We start from the raw sequence: 22,217 nt of genomic DNA on the forward strand, positions 1-22,217 counted from the left end.
CATCAACCTCCTTGAAACCTGGGATTACAGAGTTCAACTTGTTCCAGTAAACGCTCCTTGCTTCGTTGAATGTTTGGCACTTCAGGAGGAAGTGCATCTCTGTCTCAGTCTCACCTCTCGTACAGTGACCACATATTCTGTTCTCTTTTGGTTGCCAGGATCTTTTGAGTCTTCCTGTTTCGATTGCCAGTTTGTGGTCACTGAGCCTGTACTTGGTTAGGATCTGTCTCTGCTTTCTATCTCTGACAGTAGAGAGATATTCTGCCAGCTCATACTCTCTGTTTAGAGCCAGGTAACATTCTAATCTACTTTGGCTTTTAGTTTCTTCTTTCCAATGTTGTAAATAGTTGTCTTTACATTGTGTAATAATGCGTTTGACTGTGATTGGTGTTTGGAGAGCAGTGTTGCTGAGAGACTGGTCAGAGTGGCTCTGAGAGGGCGCAGCTAGCCTCAGCACCAGCTGACATAGGGGACTCTTCTCTGGGGTTAGCTCTTGGCTTTGGAGTGGAGGGTCTCACACACACACACACACACACACACACACACACACACACACACACACACACACACACACACACACACACACACACACACAGCCTGAAAACGCTGCACGAAGACGCAGAGGTGAAAATGACGACATCATTTAACCGCGCTCATATCTTCCTGGATTGAATTGACACCATTTATTTTGCATCCGGTTTAAATCAACATTTGTACATTAAAAAGCAGAGTATAAAATATATGCTTCTGACATTGCATGGTGGTTTCACAGATAAATAAAACATATGGTATGGTTCCTTTTCTGCATATAAACACATGGAGGACATTACTGTATTTACATTGTTAAGATCAAGTCAACCCTGCTCGATAAGCAATCCTTCATAATTAAAGTTGACATATTAGCCGTCTGTGATTTCTATGCCGCCCAGATTTATTTTATTAATCAATTTACAGACACATAAATAAAGAACTGTATTCAAGAGTTTTGACAAAATATATATAAAAATACTGCAGTGATATTATCTGGCACTTAAAATACAAATATTTTCTATATTTACTTGTCTGTCTGGCATAATAGGTAAACAACAAGTGACAGAGCCAGCAGGTAACTTTTAGAGGTACACCTCTCAGAAGTGGAGTATTCATTACAAATATATTTTAAAAAGAGAGTCACAAATGTACCAAAAATATGTGGAAAATTAACTTTTTCTCATTGATTATTCTGACGCGTGGCCACCGGTGGATTCTGGACGAAATCCCACAACTTTTACACTTTAACGTTTCTTTATCTGAAAATGTCTGATTTTATTCACAGAGAATATCAAAGTGTTTTTCTCGCAAAATTGTCAGTTTCCTGTAAAATGACCGTTTTAATTTTGGAAAAAGGTCATTTGAATCTTTAGAATAATGTTCATTTCCATGATCGACACGGCCCTGATACACCTCTGTAGAAGAGGAGTGATGTCACACCCTCTGAGCTCTGGGACCTTTCTTCCGGGGCTGAGGAAGAGGAGGAGGCTGCTCTTCATCCACTGCCTCAGCTGGTCTGGGCACCTGAGGAAGAAAAGAGAGGACTTGAACAGATTCTGATGTTCACACACGGTGTTGAGGACACATCTACAAAGACCCCCGTCACCCCAGCCACAAACTGTTCTGTCTGCTGCTGCTGTCTGGCATCAGGTCTAAAACGTTAGTAAGTCATGGGGATAGCTGTTAAATGAACCATCATGGTGACACACACACACACACACACACACACACACACACACACACACACACACACACACACACACACACGCACACACACACACACACACACACACACACACACACACACACACACACACACACACACACACACCCCTCCCCCACCTGAGCGGCTCTGCGGGGGCTGGGCTCCGGATGTCCTTCAGGGACTCTGGGTTTCTGCTGGGGGTCTCGTTTGGAGCGATGCTTCCGGGGCCCCGTGTGTCCCGCCGGCTGCTGCTGTTGCTGAGGAGGAGGATGATGATGAGGAGGAGGAAGAAGAGGATGGTCGTGGGGGGGAGTCTGTGCATGTTGATGGTTATGCAGATCTTTTTTGGTCCACTCCAAACGCATCTCTGTTGAGTGAAAAATGTGAGTGTTTATATTTAAAGACATAGATAATTAAAAATAGAACAATGTGTGTTTACAGAGTTCACAATATAAAAATATACAGAATAAATTAGAATATACTATAATATACTAACCTATACAAATACAAACATAATACAAATGGTAAGAAACCCACCTTGCCGTCGCCTGCGGTTCTTCCATTTGGTGCAGACGCAGCAAATGATCACCAGGATTATCAGCAACAGGACAAGTCCTGAGGGGATAATGTAATATTAATATAATGCTTTCCATCAGAAGTGTCGGTGGAGTTACAGTGGCTTTCTTTTGTTCCACTTATTTCCATGGGATATTTCAGTATATAAAGTCTGATAAAAACACATATTAGTACATAAAGTATATTGGTATAAAACGCCTGGCAAAAAGATGTTTTAGTATATGTAGTCTGGTAAAAAGATGTATTAGTATATGTAGTAAAGATGTATTAGTATATGTAGTAAAGATGTATTAGTATATGTAGTCTGGTAAAAAGATGTATTAGTATATGTAGTAAAGATGTATTAGTATATGTAGTCTGGTAAAAATATGTATTAGTATATGTAGTAAAGATGTATTAGTATATGTAGTTTGGTAAAAAGATGTATTAGTATATGTAGTCTGAGAAAAATATGTTTTAGTATATGTAGTAAAGATGTATTAGTATATGTAGTAAAGATGTATTAGTATATGTAGTTTGGTAAAAAGATGTATTAGTATATGTAGTTTGGTAAAAAGATGTATTAGTATATGTAGTAAAGATGTATTAGTATATGTAGTAAAGATGTATCAGTATATGTAGTTTGGTAAAAAGATGTATTAGTATATGTAGTAAAGATGTATTAGTATATGTAGTTTGGTAAAAAGATGTATTAGTATATGTAGTAAAGATGTATTAGTATATGTAGTAAAGATGTATTAGTATATGTAGTTTGGTAAAAAGATGTATTAGTATATGTAGTAAAGATGTATTAGTATATGTAGTTTGGTAAAAAGATGTATTAGTATATGTAGTAAAGATGTATTAGTATATGTAGTTTGGTAAAAAGATGTATTAGTATATGTAGTAAAGATGTATTAGTATATGTAGTTTGGTAAAAGATGTATTAGTATATGTAGTAAAGATGTATTAGTATATGTAGTCTGGTAAAAATATGTTTTAGTATATGTAGTAAAGATGTATTAGTATATGTAGTCTGGTAAAAAGATGTATTAGTATATGTAGTAAAGATGTATTAGTATATATAGTCTGATAAAAACACGTACCTCCTCCACAGGCCACGATAATCCAGATATAAATATTTGTTCCTAATATATGTATTTGCCCCATCCAAACTTGAGGGAGAAAGAGAAACACATTGAGAAGTGGAAACTGGGTGAGAACTGGCTGAAACGTGTTTCTAAATACTCCTGAGAGTGAGTCCGATGTGTTTGATACTCACAGCTCTTCTCGCCCTTGTCGCAGTTCTGCGTCACAGCGTCGCTCTTCATCACGCCGAGTCGGGTGGAGACGCTGCACCTGAAGGAGTCTGACTGCATCTGTTTGGCTTCTTTAGTCACTTTCCATTCACCTTTGTACTTTGCCTCCACCTTGTCGTTGTTTAGCCACTCCACCGTGTCACTGGAATGCTGGGTAGACACATGTGGAGAAACGGAGAGATTAGAGAACATCTGGAGCTTCAGGTGAAACTGGAAGGCAAGTTCATCTGGAGACAAGACAACAAGTCCTACTGGCAATTTGAAGAGCTCAAAAATAAAATACAAATAATTTTGAATAGAATAGAAAAGAAAAGAATAGATGAAATGCAAACCACATTTCAGATAAGATGGTCTTTGTCTGGGGTAATAAGAGGTGGGTCTCTGCAAAAATCCATCAGCTGACATTAAGTAGGTGGGGTAGGTAATTTTGGAGAAGCCAGCTCGAGTGCGCTAGAATTTGAAAATACACAGCCGGAAAAGATCTGCCACTTCCTCACAGAGCCCCTCCTCCAACACACACGAACGCGCACATGACCAATGAGGGCACGAGATGAGTTTGTGCACAGATGGAAGGCTGACAGGCAGGTAGGCCATCGCGCTACGGCTTCCACAGATGACATTTCTTTATGGATTTTTTGTCAAAGCACTTCAGATATTCATTGCTATCGGGATGTTAAGAGCATTCCATGGAATATAACAAGTGTATCTCGAGCCGCTTTCTCAAACTTACCTACCCCACCTTTAAGTATAATTATGGTAATGTTGTTCTTACCTTAGAGAATTTGCAGGTAAATATGACGGAGTTTTTTTTACATTCAACGCTCACTGAAGGCTTCGGGACGCGGTCTGAGGAGATGAATCAGAACAAACATCAGGATAAAGCCTTTTTGGATTAAAAAAAACCCCACTTTGCATTCCCAGAAACATTGAGATAAGATGTAGTGAACTGAACATATGATAGGAAATGAAACCAAATGATGTTTTCTTTCACTTTAAGAGTACACTTTGGATAAATAATACACATTTTAAACAGTTGGTGGTTGTTTTGACACATCCAGTTTATCAAGAAACACTTAAATACATGTGGTTATTACTCACCCAATACACATAAACTTGTGGTTTTCAATTCCTTTCCAATTTTATTTCCAGCTGTATGAACCACAGGCTTGTACGCCCCGTTGTTGCTCACCGTCACACTCTTCAGCCACAAGGATCCGTTTTCATGAATGTCTTCCTTTTTCCCTTGGACCATTTTTTTGTTAATCCAATTAAATATAATCAGATCGTTGTTGTACGTCCATTTCAAGCGCTCTAAGTCGTTCAGTGTGTGGTTCGGCCCCAGAGGCACATTGACGTTGTCGCCCGTCGCAGCGTATATGTCACACGTATCCTGGGAATCTTTGGGACGGAAAGAAAGGTGAGGAAACACAAAGAAGCAGATGTGTAAAATGCTTCAATCAATCACATGATGACTCAAATGCAGCATTCTGGGATTCTGATCTTTTCAAAAGCCTCACTTAGGACTTCTGGTGGCTGAAGGGTTTAAATGCAACAGAAATATGTAGGCTATTTATTGTACAAGCAGCTTATTATCTCCCATATTAAAGAGGCCAATGCTTCCTGGGTTCTCCCTCTCCTGTAGTGTGCGGGATTTCTGTGAATGTCACCTGCCTGAAACGCCTCCATTGGACGCTTCTGTTGCGCTCCAACACATTGTACGTGATAGGCTAAGGGGCGGGACATCTCTAAGCGATTGTACAATCACAACAGAGCTGGCCAGCTAACCAATCAGAGCAGACTGGGCTATGGTTTCAGACAGAGGGTGAAAAGAGGCAGGCAGTATGAGAGAAATAAAGAGCTTTTTGAACATTGAAGTGGAGTCAAATGTGGATTAAACTTCAACCACAACATCGTGTGTGAGCAGTAATGAAGCTCCTTTTTGAAGCTCACCTAGAAACGTCTACCATTCTTCAAAAAATACGTGTCAAAGCCTTTATCTTCATTATTTTCGAACCTGCGTGTTCCTCATCCTCCTGCACATTTCACACAAACCATTACATGTGAAACCGTAGCATATGAAATGAAACTCTGCCTCATACGTGTGATTTATATCCTGTCGTCTCTGAGCAGACCGCAATCTGCCAGGAAGCCACGCACAGCAAAACACACGCTCTAATATAACGTCTGCTTAAACTTCACTTGCATGAACTTAAATATATATTATACTGTATTGTTTTATATTCAAAATAATACATTTTCTGTATTAAAGGGGTGTAGAAATGGGCTTGAACTCTTTATTTGCAATGTCGCTTTGATAGGGTTTCATTTTCTGTGAAGGCTACCCACAGGAAATGGTTTCATGAGTCATCCTCATCTAATAAGTTCAAACATTAATATTTTCCTTTAAATAACGTATTGGTGGTTTAGTGCCTTCTTTAGAAATCGCATTATTGGAGTTTGGAGTCAAAACCGAATGTCATTTCATTTCTACATTTGAAGCTTCAATTGATGTTTTTAGAGTTGAACTTCTACTGTCATCATGTTTTAACCCCCCCAAAAATCCTCCAAATGAATAAAATCATTCATCAGAGTTCAGATTTTTGGATTAAATCAACTTTGGTTAGGTAAGAAAGTGATGACGAGTGACTTAAGTCTTTTCCTATAAAAGTGTTCGAGCGAAAACGGCATAACATGGGAGGTGTGTGGCGCAGTGGGTTTGAGTGGCGTTTGAAGCAGCGGTTTGATTGGCTAGAGCTTGTACTGGCATATGATTCGATTGGCTGACGCTTCTGCCGAGGCGTCAAAAGTTGAACATTGCTCAACTTTTGAAGCGAGCAACGCCAGCAATGCTCCGCGTCGCTTCCCAAAATGCAGTTCGGCTAAAAGTGACGTCACCCCATTCAAAGTGAATGGGCAGAAGCGTTGGAAGCTTCAACGCACGCCGCTGTGTGGACGGGCCGTTACGGCGTGCGTTGAAGCTTCCAACGCTTCTGCCCATTCACTTTGAATGGGGTGACGTCACTTTTAGCCGAACTGCATTTTGGGAAGCGACGTGGAGCGTTGCTGGCGTTGCTCGCTTCAAAAGTTGAGCAATGCCTCGACGGAGGCGTCAGCCAATCGAATCATATGCCAGTACAAGCTCTAGCCAATCAAACCGCGTGCTTGTGTGTCTGGGGCGGGAGATTCATGTGATTGGTTGTTGGTCGAGTGTCAGACACGCCCGCCGGCAAGCGTCAACGCACGCGGCTGTGTGGACGGGCCGTAAGACACTTCACCCATAATTGCTCCTGGGGATTGCCCACAGTATTGAGTATGTAAGTCGCTTTGGATAAAAGCGTCTAACAAGTGACATGTAATGTAATAACATCAGCATTACCGTTGGAAAGTTTACCCAGAAACACAGGAGAATACAGAAAAAGGGCATGGGGGGTCTTTAAAGAATCACATGGTCCCCCTTCTCTGTCAAAGTACATCTGAAGATAAAATCTAACAGTCTGCAATCATCCAAAGCTGAATGAGAAAGGTTACATATTGTTGTTTTTCCATCAAACTCAGAGCAAGTTAAATGATGCAGTGTTGAAATGGAAATGACTTCATATCTCAAAGTGGAACACCAACGTTTATTTATTTTTATGTAGGTGTGATGTTGAGCCTCTTGTTGTGCTCCAGTTGTGACGGACAGAAAAGTACAACTATTATCAAATCTGACTATACACTGGCTATATGAAACAGATGTCAAAGCTGTGATAGCATAAGTAATTGAAGAGGAGTAGGGAACGGTGTTTTTTTAAATTACCTTCCTTTTTCTCAAACCACAGGAAGCATGTAGGCTTCACACCACAACTTCACACCTAGGCTGCAAATGTGAAACTGCACAACACCAGCATTTGACTTTTTGACATTTAAAAAATGCATACCGATAAAATCCTCCAATCCAAATCATGTGCATCAGCTCAAAGTGCTTTAAAATGATCTATTAAATCGTTTGCTTAGCTGAGAATCTATTGAATTTGAACGCGTTTTTTTACGCTCTCTAAATTTCAATGTGTTTGAATGGAAAAACCCTAAACGTTTTATAATAAAAAAGGCAGCACTGACGTCATTTTACCCCCATTATGTTCCTGTACTCTTCCCCTATACACTCAGCTGATAAGTCGTATTTTATTTCTTTGTCGCACTGAAGCGCGCCTCGCTCTGCTTCCTGTTTCCTCTGTAACCTCGTTCAGGCCGTCGCGACCACATCTGCTGCGACGCCGCTTCTTTTGTCTACCTGATATACTTCTGTCAGAAGTTTCAACTCGCAATCAAAACACACCACAGCTACAGATAGAGATAATTATTATCTAACAGGTGAAGTCAGTGCACATCCAGACGTATGCATGCAGAGCAACCTGTGTTCAGAGGTGGGAAGTAGTGGAGTACAAATACTTTGTTACTGTACTTAAGTACATTTTTCTGGTATCAGTACTTTACTCCACGACGACTTTTTACTTTGACTTCTTACATGTTGAACCCAAACACCTGTACTTTCTACTTCTTACATGTTGAACTCAAATACCTGTACTTTCTACTTCTTACATGTTGAACTCAAATACCTGTACTTTCTACTTCTTACATGTTGAACTCAAATACCTGTACTTTCTACTTCTTACATGTTGAACCCAAATACCTGTACTTTCTACTTCTCACATGTTGAACTCAAATACCTGTACTTTCTACTTCTTACATGTTGAACCCAAATACCTGTACTTTCTACTTCTTACATGTTGAACTCAAATACCTGTACTTTCTACTTCTTACATGTTGAACTCAAATACCTGTACTTTCTACTTCTTACATGTTGAACCCAAATACCTGTACTTTCTACTTCTTACATGTTGAACCCAAATACCTGTACTTTCTACTTCTTACATGTTGAACACAAATACCTGTACTTTCTACTTCTTACATGTTGAACTCAAATACCTGTACTTTCTACTTCTTACATGTTGAACCCAAATACCTGTACTTTCTACTTCTTACATGTTGAACACAAATACCTGTACTTTCTACTTCTTACATGTTGAACCCAAATACCTGTACTTTCTACTTCTTACATGTTGAACCCAAATACCTGTACTTTTCTACTTCTTACATGTTGAACCCAAATACCTGTACTTTCTACTTCTTACATGTTGAACACAAATACCTGTACTTTCTACTTCTTACATGTTGAACTCAAATACCTGTACTTTCTACTTCTTACATGTTGAACACAAATACCTGTACTTTCTACTTCTTACATGTTGAACCCAAATACCTGTACTTTCTACTTCTTACATGTTGAACTCAAATACCTGTACTTTCTACTTCTTACATGTTGAACCCAAATACCTGTACTTTCTACTTCTTACATGTTGAACTCAAATACCTGTACTTTCTACTTCTTACATGTTGAACTCAAATACCTGTACTTTCTACTTCTTACATGTTGAACTCAAATACCTGTACTTTCTACTTCTTACATGTTGAACACAAATACCTGTACTTTCTACTTCTTACATGTTGAACCCAAATACCTGTACTTTCTACTTCTTACATGTTGAACCCAAATACCTGAACTTTCTACTTCTTACATGTTGAACTCAAATACCTGTACTTTCTACTTCTTACATGTTGAACTCAAATACCTGTACTTTATACTTCTTACATGTTGAACTCAAATACCTGTACTTTCTACTTCTTACATGTTGAACCCAAATACCTGTACTTTATACTTCTTACATGTTGAACTCAAATACCTGTACTTTCTACTTCTTACATGTTGAACTCAAATACCTGTACTTTCTACTTCTTACATGTTGAACCCAAATACCTGTACTTTCTACTTCTTACATCAGGGGTGGCCAACCCGCGGCTCTCGAGCCGCATGCGGCTCTTTGCCTAGTTTCATGCGGCTCTTCAGTTCATATCGAATTTTATATGTGTGAATTTGGGGGAGAGACACTGACTCCTGACTAGTGTTGCACGGTGTACCGATACTTGAAAGGTACCGCGATACCCTGCCGTTAAAAACGTTACGATTCCTCCGTTTCATTAGTATCGGTACTTTAAGAATGACGGGGGAAAGTACTCCGGTGAGAAAGCGCCGTTTTAATAAGAGCCGTGTGTGTTCAACGCTCTGCTTCCACTCCCTGCACTGCAGCCGTGCCTGCAGTCCCGCCCCTCTCAAGCACGCTCTAAGTCCCTCCCCTCTCAAGCACGCTCTAAGTGCCTCCCCTCTCTCGTGCATGCGCTAGCTGCCAGAGCATGTGAGAAAACGAGAAGCATGGTTGCAAGTGGGAGTGCAACTGCCGCTGCGCCTCGGCTTGTTGACAAAAAAGACGCCAGAAGCGAAATTTGGAAGTATTTGAGCTATATCTCTGACAGTGAGGGCAAGCCTACGGACACCACGAGGCCTGTCTGTGAGACATGTATTAATTTTATTTAATACGAATTCTTGTCATTTATTTTATTTATTGTTTTCATTGTTTAAAAAGTTGTGTTATGGTTATGGTTCTGGTGTGAAATAAAGCACAATAATTACATTTAAGACTGTTTCCCTTTTTTTAAGAAAAGTATCGAAAAATAATCGGAATCGCAATTCTTGACTTGGTATCGAAACCAAAATGTTGGATCGTGACAACACTACTCCTGACAGTTAAACCTGATATTTAGTAGGTCTGTTAAGTATTGAATGCTGATAATTCTAACGTAATTTGGCCGGTCAAAGTTGTTTGGGCTCGGATAAAATCGCTCCGTTACTTTCGTCCCGTGTTATGTATGTTGTGTATGTGTGGTGTCAGTATGAGAGGATGACAGCGCGTATAATTTTGATGTGGCCCAAGAGCCAATCACAATAATACCTGCGATGCAGTGAACCAATCACCTTTGAGGGGGGGAAACCTATCGTTGATTAAACATTATCCAGTGTTTCCCCTACCATTGTCTTGGAGGGGCGCTGCGCCCCGCCAACAGAGCCCCGCCTCCCCCCCTGATATTATAGGTGTTTTAAAAAAAATATATATATAATTTTATTTTTAAATATATATATAGCACCAAATTGCAAATAATCTATAACTACTGTCACTTTTCACATTGAACATGTGCTCTTTTATTAAATAAACTAAACGCTTTCATTTTAAGTTGTGAGTTTAGTGTTTTTGACCCTAAGAAACACTGATGCATTAATCAATAACAATAATCCACAGCTCCTCTCTCTGCTCCAGAGGATTTAAAAAATATATATCCCAATGCCACAAAAACGCATCAGTGACGTGGTTGAAATCTTGTCTCCAGAAAACAAAAAACGGAAACAAGCGGTATCAGTGACTGTGTGTTTGATGTGGCTCTTTGCAGTAACATAGAAAAAATGTGGCTCTTAACCTCTGACTGGTTGGCCACCCCTGTCTTACATGTTGAACTCAAATACCTGTACTTTCTACTTCTTACATGTTGAACCCAAATACCTGTACTTTCTACTTCTTACATGTTGAACTCAAATACCTGTACTTTCTACTTCTCTCATTTCCCAAACAGCTGGTTCCTTTAGTCTGAATGTGTGTTTGATGCGTGATCATTATTCTTTAGAGTCATTGCGTGCCTATTGATTTGAACACGATCCGTGGATCCATCATTTCCTGGTCTTCTCTAAAGAAGAGGGACCAATGGAAACGTTGTCATGTTGCCGTTGTTCAGCATGGAAACATTCATTAGCTAACAATGACATTATTGTTCTATTCATATAAAGGGAGGTCAGGTACTCTTTAAAACAGCTAGTTATGGGTACTTTTTACTGAAGTACACTTCAAAGCCTCTTTACTTTAACTTGAGCAAAGAAGTTTAGTCAGTACTTCTACTTTCACCAGAATATTTTTAAACACGAGTATCTGTACTTCTACTAGAGTAAAGGATGTGTGTACTATATGATCTGCATTGATTCATCTACCAACAGAACATTTAATCCATTACATGCTCAGCTAATCTTCATGCAAAAATGTGAGAAAATGCAGTTTTTAGCCTCTCAAATATGGACATTTCCTATTATTCAAATGTTTAAATGAACTGAGTTGCTGTAAGGTATACGTCTGACAATAATGATGAATAATAATAATAGATGACATTTGTATAGCGCCTTTCAAGGGACCCAAGGCCGCTTTACATGGTGAACAAACAAACAAAAGGGGCAGATAATAAAATAAAACAATTAGATAAATAGCAGTAGGAGTGGAAGCAGGGGGACGGTGATGGGTTAGGGGTCAAAGGTGAACAGGTGAGTTTTTAATGATAAAAGCAACTAATTTAAACAAATTCCTTTAACATTTGATTAACTAGGATGGACATTTTTCACTATTTTCATTCTTCTTTTAAGGGAAGAATCAGTAAATTAACCAATTATTAAATAATCCTTAGTATTTCATTTCATTGATTTCACGTCATTCAATGTCAGTGCCTTTAGCTCAGTGGTTCTCAAAGTGGGGGCGCAGAGGCATGCCAGGGGGGGGCGCGAGAGACCAGGAGGAAAAATGGTTAAAAAAAAAAAGATTAAAAAAAAAAAAAAAAATCATAATTTTTAAAATTATTGATTCGAAAATAATATGATGCAGTACAGTATTATTACGTGTTGAGAGATGTATCCATAGATCTCTTCATTTTGCTCTCAAAGGGCACCAGATTGATGCATTTAACTTCAATATTTAAAAATGAAATCTTCCCGGGGGAGCTTGCCCCCGGACCCCCCTATGTGAGGTCCACACACCACCTATAAAAATAGCACTTTACCCCTGCTAAGCTGATTATCGAGCCTTCATTGTAACAGTCGCGGGTACACTGTGTATATGCGTGGGGAATGTTGCAGTAGAAAATTCCACTGTAGCGACCGGTACATTAATGGGAAACCCTAAATGTTTGAGCACCCTCTATGAAACGTCAAGCTACCTGAGCTACTGAGCCTGACTATTTGTGTTAGGGGGGCCCGACTTTTTTTTTTCTCCAAAGGGGGGGCCTGACAGAAAAAGTTTGAGAACCACTGCTTTAGCTACAGCTGAATAAACGTATTAAGAGGTACAATTTGTGCCAAAGAAATCTATAAACTTCATACGTACTGACTTAGAAAAGTAGAAAATGTACCCTTTAGTTTGGATCTAGTTTAGTGAATTTGTTAAGGTTTTTTTTGTGAAGCACATTAGGAAGTATAAAACAATGCAGCACGATCAAACTATAGCAGGAATAAGAAGGTAACGAGACAGATGTCCAGAAGAGAATCCTCCAAAAGACCCATGTTTTAACTTTAAGCCTATTAGAAATGAGGTAATTGTTAATTAGTTACCTGTGGAGGAGAAGGCGTAGCAGCAGAGCAGGAGCAGAGAGACGGAGGCAGCAGACATCTTCATCGCCATCTTCATCATCATCTGAGACAGAGAAACAGCCGCTTTCCATTATCAAGGTTATTTCCTGTCACAGCAGTGAGATACCCACCTTTATGTGTGTGTGTGTGTGTGTGTGTGTTCATGGTTTCTAAAGGAAGTGATCCAAGAGGCCCTCATTGTGACATTTCATAGTCAAAGAAGAAACGTAGCGTCATATTCAGAGCAAACACGTGTAATTGTAGTTAAAGATTACAATATACATTAAATCGAAAATGAAAACCACTAAATATACATTTTAGCTGACCTGTTTAAACACTCTGTCACTCCAGTTGGAAACTCCTTTTGTGTTGAGGAAGTTCTTTACCAGCTTAAAAACTGGCATTATTAACCTGTAAACTGCCTTTTTTAAATCACAACTATCCTCACTCATTAAAAGATATTTACATAATTCTATTCATTTATATAATCAAAGAGTTTGTAGAGTTAGGAGTGTCTAAAATGAGATATATTGTATAGGGCTGTAAAGCAGACTAATGTCACTTCTAGAGGAACAATGCTCAGTTTTTTAAATTGCTTTTAAATACAGATGCGCAGGTGTTGTGTCAAAGAGATTTTTGAAAGGTCAGGGAGACGTAACAACATTGCTAACAAACCCAAAGTGGGACAAAGTCCACAATAACAGGAAATAAATGATAGATTATGAGCGAGAATGGGTTATTTAAGGTTGCTTTGTTACTCAGCTGATAAAGTGAAGACATCTCGGTACAAATTGCTAGCAGCAACACACATTTGTACTTATATGTTTGTGCAATTAGTTTATTAATAGAAATGTTTGTGTTGACTTGAAATCTTTCACTTTAAGGTAAGTGAGGTAGATATTTGGTAGAGCTGGCGTGCCCTCGTTTCTTTGTGTTGCTGCAGGGGAAACAGGTTGTTGTGGTTTCATATCACAAACACCATCTCTGAGCTAAACATTTCTCTGCATTTCACAGGGCTGGTTTCAGTCATTCTTTAGAAAGGTAAAGGTAGCTTTTGGATCGAGTAAATGTTAGGAAACTCTTGGGAAAAAGGGACATTTTAGACGAAAACATTCTAAAAAGGTGAACTGTTATTCGTTCATAAGATATTAAAGTAGGTCAAACAGGAGAAATAAGTACTTTTGTTAGGGACTACTTTCAGCTGCGGATGAATACACACTTCAGCAGTACAACACAGGAAAAACATGTACCATTTTAAACTTGATTTACTCTACTGTTGCTTCAGTTCGTACGAAAGAAAGCAGAAATTCACTGAAGCTGTTTGTTACTCAGACCAGGAGTGACTTCTGAGAAGTAGAGATGCCTAATAATCAAGTTTCACATCCTTGTGAAAATGCTGCAGCTCGTGTACTAACCAGAGTTAGGAAAAGGGACCACATTACTCCTGTTCTGGCTGCCTTACACTGGCTCCCTATAGAACACAGGATATAATTTAAAATTCTTCTTCTCGCCTACAAAGCCCTTAATGGGCAGGCGCCATCTTACCTCAAAGAACTCATTATACCCTACTGTCCTACTAGGGCATTGCGTTCCAAGAATGCAGGGTTGTTGGTTGTTCCTAGAGTCTCTAAAAGTACAATGGGAGCCAGAGCCTTTTCTTATCAAGCTCCACATTTGTGGAATCAGCTTCCAGTTTGTGTTCGGGCGGCAGACACCCTATCCGTTTTTAAGAGTGCGCTTAAGACCTTCCTTTTTGATAAAGCTTATAGTTAGGGCGGATTAGAGTCAGCCCCTAGTTTTGCTGATATAGGCTTAGTTTGTCGGGGGACATCTTACTTCTTCCTTCTCTCTGTCTATACCTGTGTACTCTCATGTTCCGATTAACCCAGCTTCCCCAAATGTCTTTCTTTTTGGTGTCTGTATACGCCGGGATCCGGAGTCATGGATGATCCTGCGCTCCTCTGTCCTGGATCTTGAGTCGTGGCTGTGGTCCTGGATCATAGGTCCTGGATGGATATCCTCGTGGATTCATTTTCCTATTATACACACATGCATTTCCAAACATTTGGACTACCTATGTTGCAAATGTATTATCTTTTCAATTTACACACGGCATCTATTGCACGTCTGTCCGTCCTGGGAGAGGGATCCCTCCTCTGTTGCTCTCCCTGAGGTTTCTCCCATTTTTCCCTTTAAACTGTGGGTTTTCTCTGGAAGTTTTTCCTTGTACGATGTGAGGGTCTAAGGACAGAGGGTATCATATTGTCATACTGATATTTTGTACAAACTGTAAAGTCCACTGAGACAAATGTAACATTTGTGATATTGGGCTATATAAATAAACATTGATTGATTGATTGATTGATTGTGCCACTCCCTTCCTATATCCTTTCAGATTCGGACCTTGAAGAACCCTCATTGCTCTCATTCAGGTGTATTAAGTTAGTTTATGACACTGTGTAACCAGGTATAGCAAATAAAATATGACCTACTCTCGCTTATTAACACTTAAAGCATGTGAATGTCTTCTTCACTAACCTGGATATGTTTGAGTTAGCCGGTTGGCCTAATCCAAAACATACGCGCTCTCGCTAAACTGTACTACGACGCTGGTTATCAAGTGGATCGCTCAAGCCAGCCGTGTCCTATCTAGTTAGGTGCGCGTTCACATGAAAGGGGTGGTATCTGGAGCATTCGACCAATCACAAACATGGAGAAGCGTACTGACAGCGCAGCGTCATACTTCCTGAATGAAAAGTGAACTTTAATACTAGTCAAAAATGAAGAAGTTAAACTTTGAACATCCATGACTTAAACACTTTATCCAGGATAAAAGCCACATAGCTGTGTGGCACAAATAAAGTTTGAATGCGTACTTTAACAGGTGTATGATATCACTGCCCCGTCTAAAACACGATCTGACTTTAATTACATTTGTCTCGAGTGTTTCGTCAACTTAATGTGTTGCTTAACATAATACTTCTGCATACAGTATGTGACACTGAGAGTGTTGCACGGCCTGATACGGCTCAGCTGACTCAGATAAGAAAATATATGATACATTATGAAGTGATATGCCGCGGACTGTACTTAATATTACTCTGATCCGGTTACTTATGTTGTGGCAGATATTTAAGTAAGCTTTCTTAACGCTAATGTTATAATAGTCAGATTGCTCTGAAGATGGAGGTGATATTCTATTAATGTTCACGTTCACACAGTCGGTGATTTTTGCCGGCCGTCTTTCCTGCGACTGCAGCTTTTCTGTATTTCCTTTCTCCTGTAATATGACTTGATCGCTTTAAACTCCGCACACTGAGCTCTGATTGGTCAGCAGGCAGTGCTTTCACTGAGTTGAGCTCTTAGCCTGCAACCTAACCTGGTCCCGACTCAGAACAGGAGTGACTTCTGAGAAGTAGAGATGCCTAATAATCAAGTTTTACATCCTTGTGCCACTTCCTTCCTATATCCTTTCAGATTCGGACCTTGAAGAACCCTCGTTGCTCTCATTCAGGTGTATTAAGTTAGTTTATGACACTGTGTAACCAGGTATAGCAAATAAAATATGACCTACTCTCGCTTATTAACACTTAAAGCATGTGAATGTCTTCTTCACATCTTAAAAATGTATATTTTAAGGTTGAAATACTGCAGGGATGAAGAAGATGTCAAACTCTGGACCCATTACTTGTAATCAGATCATGGTTTTTCATGACACAATGGACAAATCTAATCATTCCTCTGTATCTTATCTCTCACTGCCAAGAGAAGGAAGCCTACATTTATTTTAAGTTGGGTTATGACTTTGTGATTATTCTGTTTTTAGCATAGGATAGTGTTGGTACTTCCTAAACTCAGATATTTAACTTGTTTTAAATCTAAATCTGATCATTATTAACATCTATTCATGTGCTGTCCACAAGCAAACACACACACATTGAAGTGTCACAGTCTGTGACACACCAACCCAGTCTCACGGCATTTCGTGTTCACTAACACGATTTTTAATCTATTGATTCGTGTTCACCAACACGATTTGCCCCTTTTTTTCGTGTTGCACAGCACGATTTTAAAAGCAATGTATTTCTACTGCCTGCAGCACGTCTTTTTCTCCGGTCGGGTCGTGGGAGACCGGAAGCTGTGTGGTTCATAAAAACATGTTCTTACTCAATATCAAGCAACAATTATTGCTTTTATTTTAAATCGTATAATTTCTGACTTTTGTTGCCGTCTGTGAGGAAAATAAATGGGGCTCAGAGCCTCAGGATACTGAAATCTGTATTTTTAAATATTTTTTTCCTTCTAATTCGTTATTCTTTTCAAAATAACACACTGTTATTTACTCACCAATAACACACAATTATCCTTGCTTTTATTTATTGGTTTAATTCCATAATCTCGGGCTTTTTTGGCGTCCGTCAGGAACTGAATTTCAAAATAAAAATAACCGGAAACAGACGTAGGCCTATAAGGGACATTTCGAGCATCATTGCGATTGTCAACATTTCTGAGTTTAGGATGGCCGAAGACACTACACTACCCATAATCCCCAGCTATCGTTTAGGACTACAGTCCCGTAAGGTTACGCAGAGCGTCAAACAGCTGTGTGAAATGGAACGAAACCACGCCAGACTATCCAAAACTGGAATCGAACGCCCCCCCAGAACTACACATGCTGGCTATTGTGTTTCGCAAAATGTTCTATGGGACGTCTCTACTGAACGTTTTCGTTTTCCCCACAATTAGAAGTTGCCAGTATTAAACACATTGGTGTTATCAAATGTAAAACATATAATTAATAAATGGGTGAAAATCGCCGGAGTTGTCCCTGAATTTAGCCGGCTAAGCGAAAATCCTGCTTCGTAGTATACCCCCCAGGAGTGACTTCTGAGAAGTAGAGATGCCTAATAATCAAGTTGTGTCCATAATGCGCAGCATTAATACCCACATCATGACAGCTCATTGTTACTTTGTAATTATACTCCACTACAATTCAGAGGTTAACCTGGTATTTTTACTCCACTGCATTTATTTGAGTTACTTTGCAGATTCTGATTAATGATGTGAAATATAAACAACCCTTAAATCAGACTTTAGTTACACCTGAGTAACATTCAGGTAAGGTGATTGTCAAGTGCCAACAATCAGGAGAGATATTTGATAGTTGGTGCTTGAGAAGACTAAACATGTATCTGCAATTGACATGAATGGAAACGAGTAATACAGTATATTCATTACTCGTTATTCTCTACTAATAGTTAATTAAAGACTGTATATTATGGCTATTTTGCACATCCCTTTCAAGATTTTCAAAGGTTTATTGACATATCATATACACAACTACGGTGTAGTTATGCAATGAATGAAACACTTGGGTCACAGGTTCCTCAACAGTGCATTACAAGACATCTATCAATATGTGTGTACCTCCACCATTAAACTGTCATATTCTGCACATTTCTTATTCTATCTACATAAGAGTATAATTCATATGTATAATATCAGTTAAAATAAGTGCTTCAACATAGTTAACATTGCAGGAAAGCAATATATTAGACGTTAAGTACTTTGTCAGGCTTAATATTTATCTGTAGATAGATACCCCCAAAGTTTTTTTCTTATTTAAAAGAAGACCTTAATCTGTTATTTAATGTTTAAATAAAGGTTAATTCGTTTTTCTGTTTTGCACCTCCTCCTATTAATATCTTTGTACATTCTGCACTAAACTGTTTTATTGTAGAGATCACTTATAGTATCTTCTTGATTTTTTATATTCTATATTTATACTTTCCCCCTATGAAAGTATGTACTCTTAATATTTTTTTAATCAAATATAACACAATAATTCAATAACGTGCTTTAACCACTAGGAGGTGCACACAAGGTACACACAGCCATAATAACTTTGTATTATTAGTGTAGGACTTATGTTTTCGTACAACATCTGAAGTTGTGTAGTTTTATGCATGCTTTCACATAATTTTACAGCATATATTCCTATACTATTTCAGACTCAGTATTTACATTCTTACATTCAAAGAAAATCAGTAATATCTTTAAAAACTACAGTCCTTTTATATAAGCTGTGCACCGTTATGGTGTAAATATAACCTATCTGTGAATTAGATCAAATGTAAAAGTCAGCCGAATTAGTGTTGATACTGCAAGGAGACGTATTGTGTGAAGAGAAATTGAAGATGTTGTTTAATTGTTGAATATATTTATGATCCACGTCAAGTATTCAGTTTCGGCGGCATTTTCTCAGTTTTTCCAAAGGTCTTCTCATCAGGGCTCTATAAATAAAGAACTACGGCAGATCTGTAATATGTAATGCAGCCGAACCGTGTATTATAATGCCGTTATGTGATGACTTTCAAAGAGAAAAGCAAGAGCACTCGGAATTAAGTATTATTTTATTCTTTTAAAATGTTTTCCGGATTTCATATCATATAAACACCAAATCCCAGCATGCATTGCGGCTAAAACATCCAATAAGCGAGCTTAAAACATAGCTGAGGATCTTGGGTAATCGCTCGAAATGCCTACGTCTGTTTCCGGTTATTTTTATTTTGAAATTCAGTTCCTGACGGACGCCAAAAAAGCCCGAGATTATGGAATTAAACCAATAAATAAAAGCAAGGATAATTGTGTGTTATTGGTGAGTAAATAACAGTGTGTTATTTTGAAAAGAATAACAAATTAGAAGGAAAAAAAGATTTAAAAAATACAGATTTCAGTATCCTGAGGCTCTGAGCCCCATTTATTTTCCTCACAGACGGCAACAAAAGTCCGAAATTATACGATTTAAAATAAAACCAATAACTGTGGCTTGATATTGAGTAAGAACATGTTTTTATGAACCACACAGCTTCCGGTCTTCCTCGACCCGACCGGAGAAAAAGACGTGCTGCAGGCAGTAGAAATACATTGCTTTTAAAATCGTGCTGTGCAACACGAAAAAAAGGGGCAAATCGTGTTGGTGAACACGAATCAATAGATTAAAAATCGTGTTGGTGAACACGAAATGCCATGAGACTGGGTTGCACTGTTGCTTAGGTTCGTACGAAAGAAAGCAGAAATTCACTGGAGCCAGGGGCGGATCTACGGGGGGGGCAGCTGCCCCCTCCCCACTGTAGAGCCTTGCCCCCCCAGCTGCCCCCCTAACTTTTGTTTCCCTAAAACTGTACTAAAACAAACCTACACTATTTCCACAAGCTTCTCAAGCAACAAAACAAGCATTACATTAGTTAAAAGTGAATCATTTTAAATATCATTTTAGGCCCGTTAAAAACGCAGCTATGGCCCTGCATTAAACTGCGGAGCGGCGTTCACACAGACCGCGGCTCACACCGCTGCAGAGAGGGAGCGAGCTGTCCCACTCCCAGCACCTATGGATCAGCTTCCCCTGGGAGCATTTCCCTTTCCACTAGTTTTGTTTTTACTAAGGACGAGAGCTTGAAATTAAATATTAATAAAACGCTGCCGTTTGAATCGATAGCGTTTAACAGACGGGCGCTGTTTGGGGCGTTACGTTACAAAATACTACGCAGACAGCGTTAGCTGGGAGATTGATCACTTTGCTAAACTACGCGGTAGCCTACTATTAAATCCACGTAAACTACACATCACAGTAATGAGGCCAGATCAATGAAACCAGGATACATCCTTTACTGTAAAAACTGGATCCAAACACAGCTGCCTGTGTGCGCTTGATCAATACTTTCTGATGTTATATGATATGCTACATATTAGCTAGGCTACATGGCCCTAACGCGTAAAGTTATACAAGTATTTGTACCAGTGCTTTTCACAAGTAGACTCTTGCAGGCCAGAGTATAGGACTGATTCAACAACAACACAAAGACATATGAGAAGTGATCAGGACGAACAGAAAGAGGAAAAGGAAAAGAGAGTTCACTGAAGAGACCAGGAGGGTCAGAGCAGGAGGAAGAGGAGGAGATGAAGAGACCAGGAGGGTCAGAGCAGGAGGAGGAGATGAAGACATTAGTGAAGAAGAAGAAATGTATGTGAGGAATAAAGATGAAGTGTCAGAAAGAGGGACAGAGGCAGGGATCAGGAGGCAGATGAAACTCCAGCTGGACCACATAGTATGTTCTTATTCTCCTTACATATTCCATCAGCAGCACAATCTAGCAGCTCTTAGTATTGACAAATATTGATTGAAATGTGTTGCTGCACAGGTCACCTTCAGCTCTCTGAAGAGATGGGTGATGTCATTTGTGTACTTCATTATAAATTGAAATGTTGAGCTTGTCAATCTTAATCTGAAAATACAAAAACTGAAATATAGGTAAGAGAAGAAACGGACACTTTTGTGATGTAATTCCCTCAATGCAGATCACACATGGACTGATCCATTATTTTAATAGGAGGGTAAATGGTATGGCGTGACGGGGTTGAAACAAACTGAGGGACAATATTGCAATTTCATAGATAATTCAAGTCTTTTTTCAGAATTTATTTTTGATCAGTTAAAGTTGACAAGCATATGATTATATTAGCAGCAACATTTTGGGATAATTGGCCATTTTGATTTGTTTAATATTAAATTAATATGTAATAATGCTTAGTGAGGACATGCAAATATGTCTGTCTAATACTAAGAAAACCAATTTTTTAAAAACAAAATATATATTTAGTTTTACATTGTAATGCAAAAAAACCTGTTCCATTAATTAATTTCTTTAAAATACATTTTGTAGTTTCCTTTCATTTAAAATTATTGAAGTAAGCTTGGGGGACTCAAAGGGCACCCGATTGTTTGTCTGAACACCTTGTTTCTCTTGTGCATTAAGAACACTTGTGTTAGGGCATGAATTAACAATAAAAAGGTTATATACAGTATAAAATACCACGTACTGTTCGCCCTCCCATGCCACCCTGGCATGACCTCTTGCCCCCCCTTTGCTCCCCCATGTAAAATGTTCTAGAACCGCCACTGACTGGAGCTGTTTGTTACTCAGAACAGGAGTGACTTCTGAGAAGTAGAGATGCCTAATAATCAAGTTTTACATCCTTGTGCCACTTCCTTCCTATATCCTTTCAGATTCGGACCTTGAAGAACCCTCGTTGCTCTCATTCAGGTGTATTAAGTTAGTTTATGACACTGTGTAACCAGGTATAGCAAATAAAATATGACCTACTCTCGCTTATTAACACTTAAAGCATGTGAATGTCTTCTTCACATCTTAAAAATGTATATTTTAAGGTTGAAATACTGCAG

General features: G+C 38.9%; 1 protein-coding gene across 1 annotated transcript; it reads right to left on the bottom strand.

Annotated features, from left to right (window-relative positions):
- Positions 1–663: 663 nt before the first annotated feature.
- Positions 664–15,529, bottom strand: si:ch211-132g1.1 (T-cell surface antigen CD2). Its single transcript, XM_034217237.1, has 9 exons — positions 15,512–15,529; positions 12,956–13,037; positions 4,708–5,007; positions 4,382–4,455; positions 3,573–3,759; positions 3,397–3,465; positions 2,273–2,350; positions 1,873–2,102; positions 664–1,554 (listed from the first exon to the last, which is right to left on the bottom strand). Exons 2-9 carry the CDS (start codon positions 13,035–13,037, stop codon positions 1,465–1,467), a joined length of 1,110 nt encoding a protein of 369 aa, XP_034073128.1. The 5' UTR covers positions 15,512–15,529; the 3' UTR covers positions 664–1,464.
- Positions 15,530–22,217: the final 6,688 nt, after the last annotated feature.

Source organism: Gymnodraco acuticeps, unplaced genomic scaffold (assembly GCF_902827175.1).
Source record: "Gymnodraco acuticeps unplaced genomic scaffold, fGymAcu1.1, whole genome shotgun sequence".
NCBI classification, from domain to species: Eukaryota; Metazoa; Chordata; class Actinopteri; order Perciformes; family Bathydraconidae; genus Gymnodraco; species Gymnodraco acuticeps.

What these genes read in the sequence shown, in the direction of transcription:
- si:ch211-132g1.1 (XM_034217237.1), bottom strand. Translation starts at nt 13,037, where the DNA reads ATGATGATGAAGATGGCGATGAAGATGTCTGCTGCCTCCGTCTCTCTG. An exon ending in CGACAAGGGCGAGAAGAGCT is followed by an intron (nt 3,466 to 3,572) that starts GTGAGTATCAAA and finishes TTCTCCCTCAAG; the next exon opens with TTTGGATGGGGCAAATACAT. An exon ending in TATCGTGGCCTGTGGAGGAG is followed by an intron (nt 2,351 to 3,396) that starts GTACGTGTTTTT and finishes TTATCCCCTCAG; the next exon opens with GACTTGTCCTGTTGCTGATA.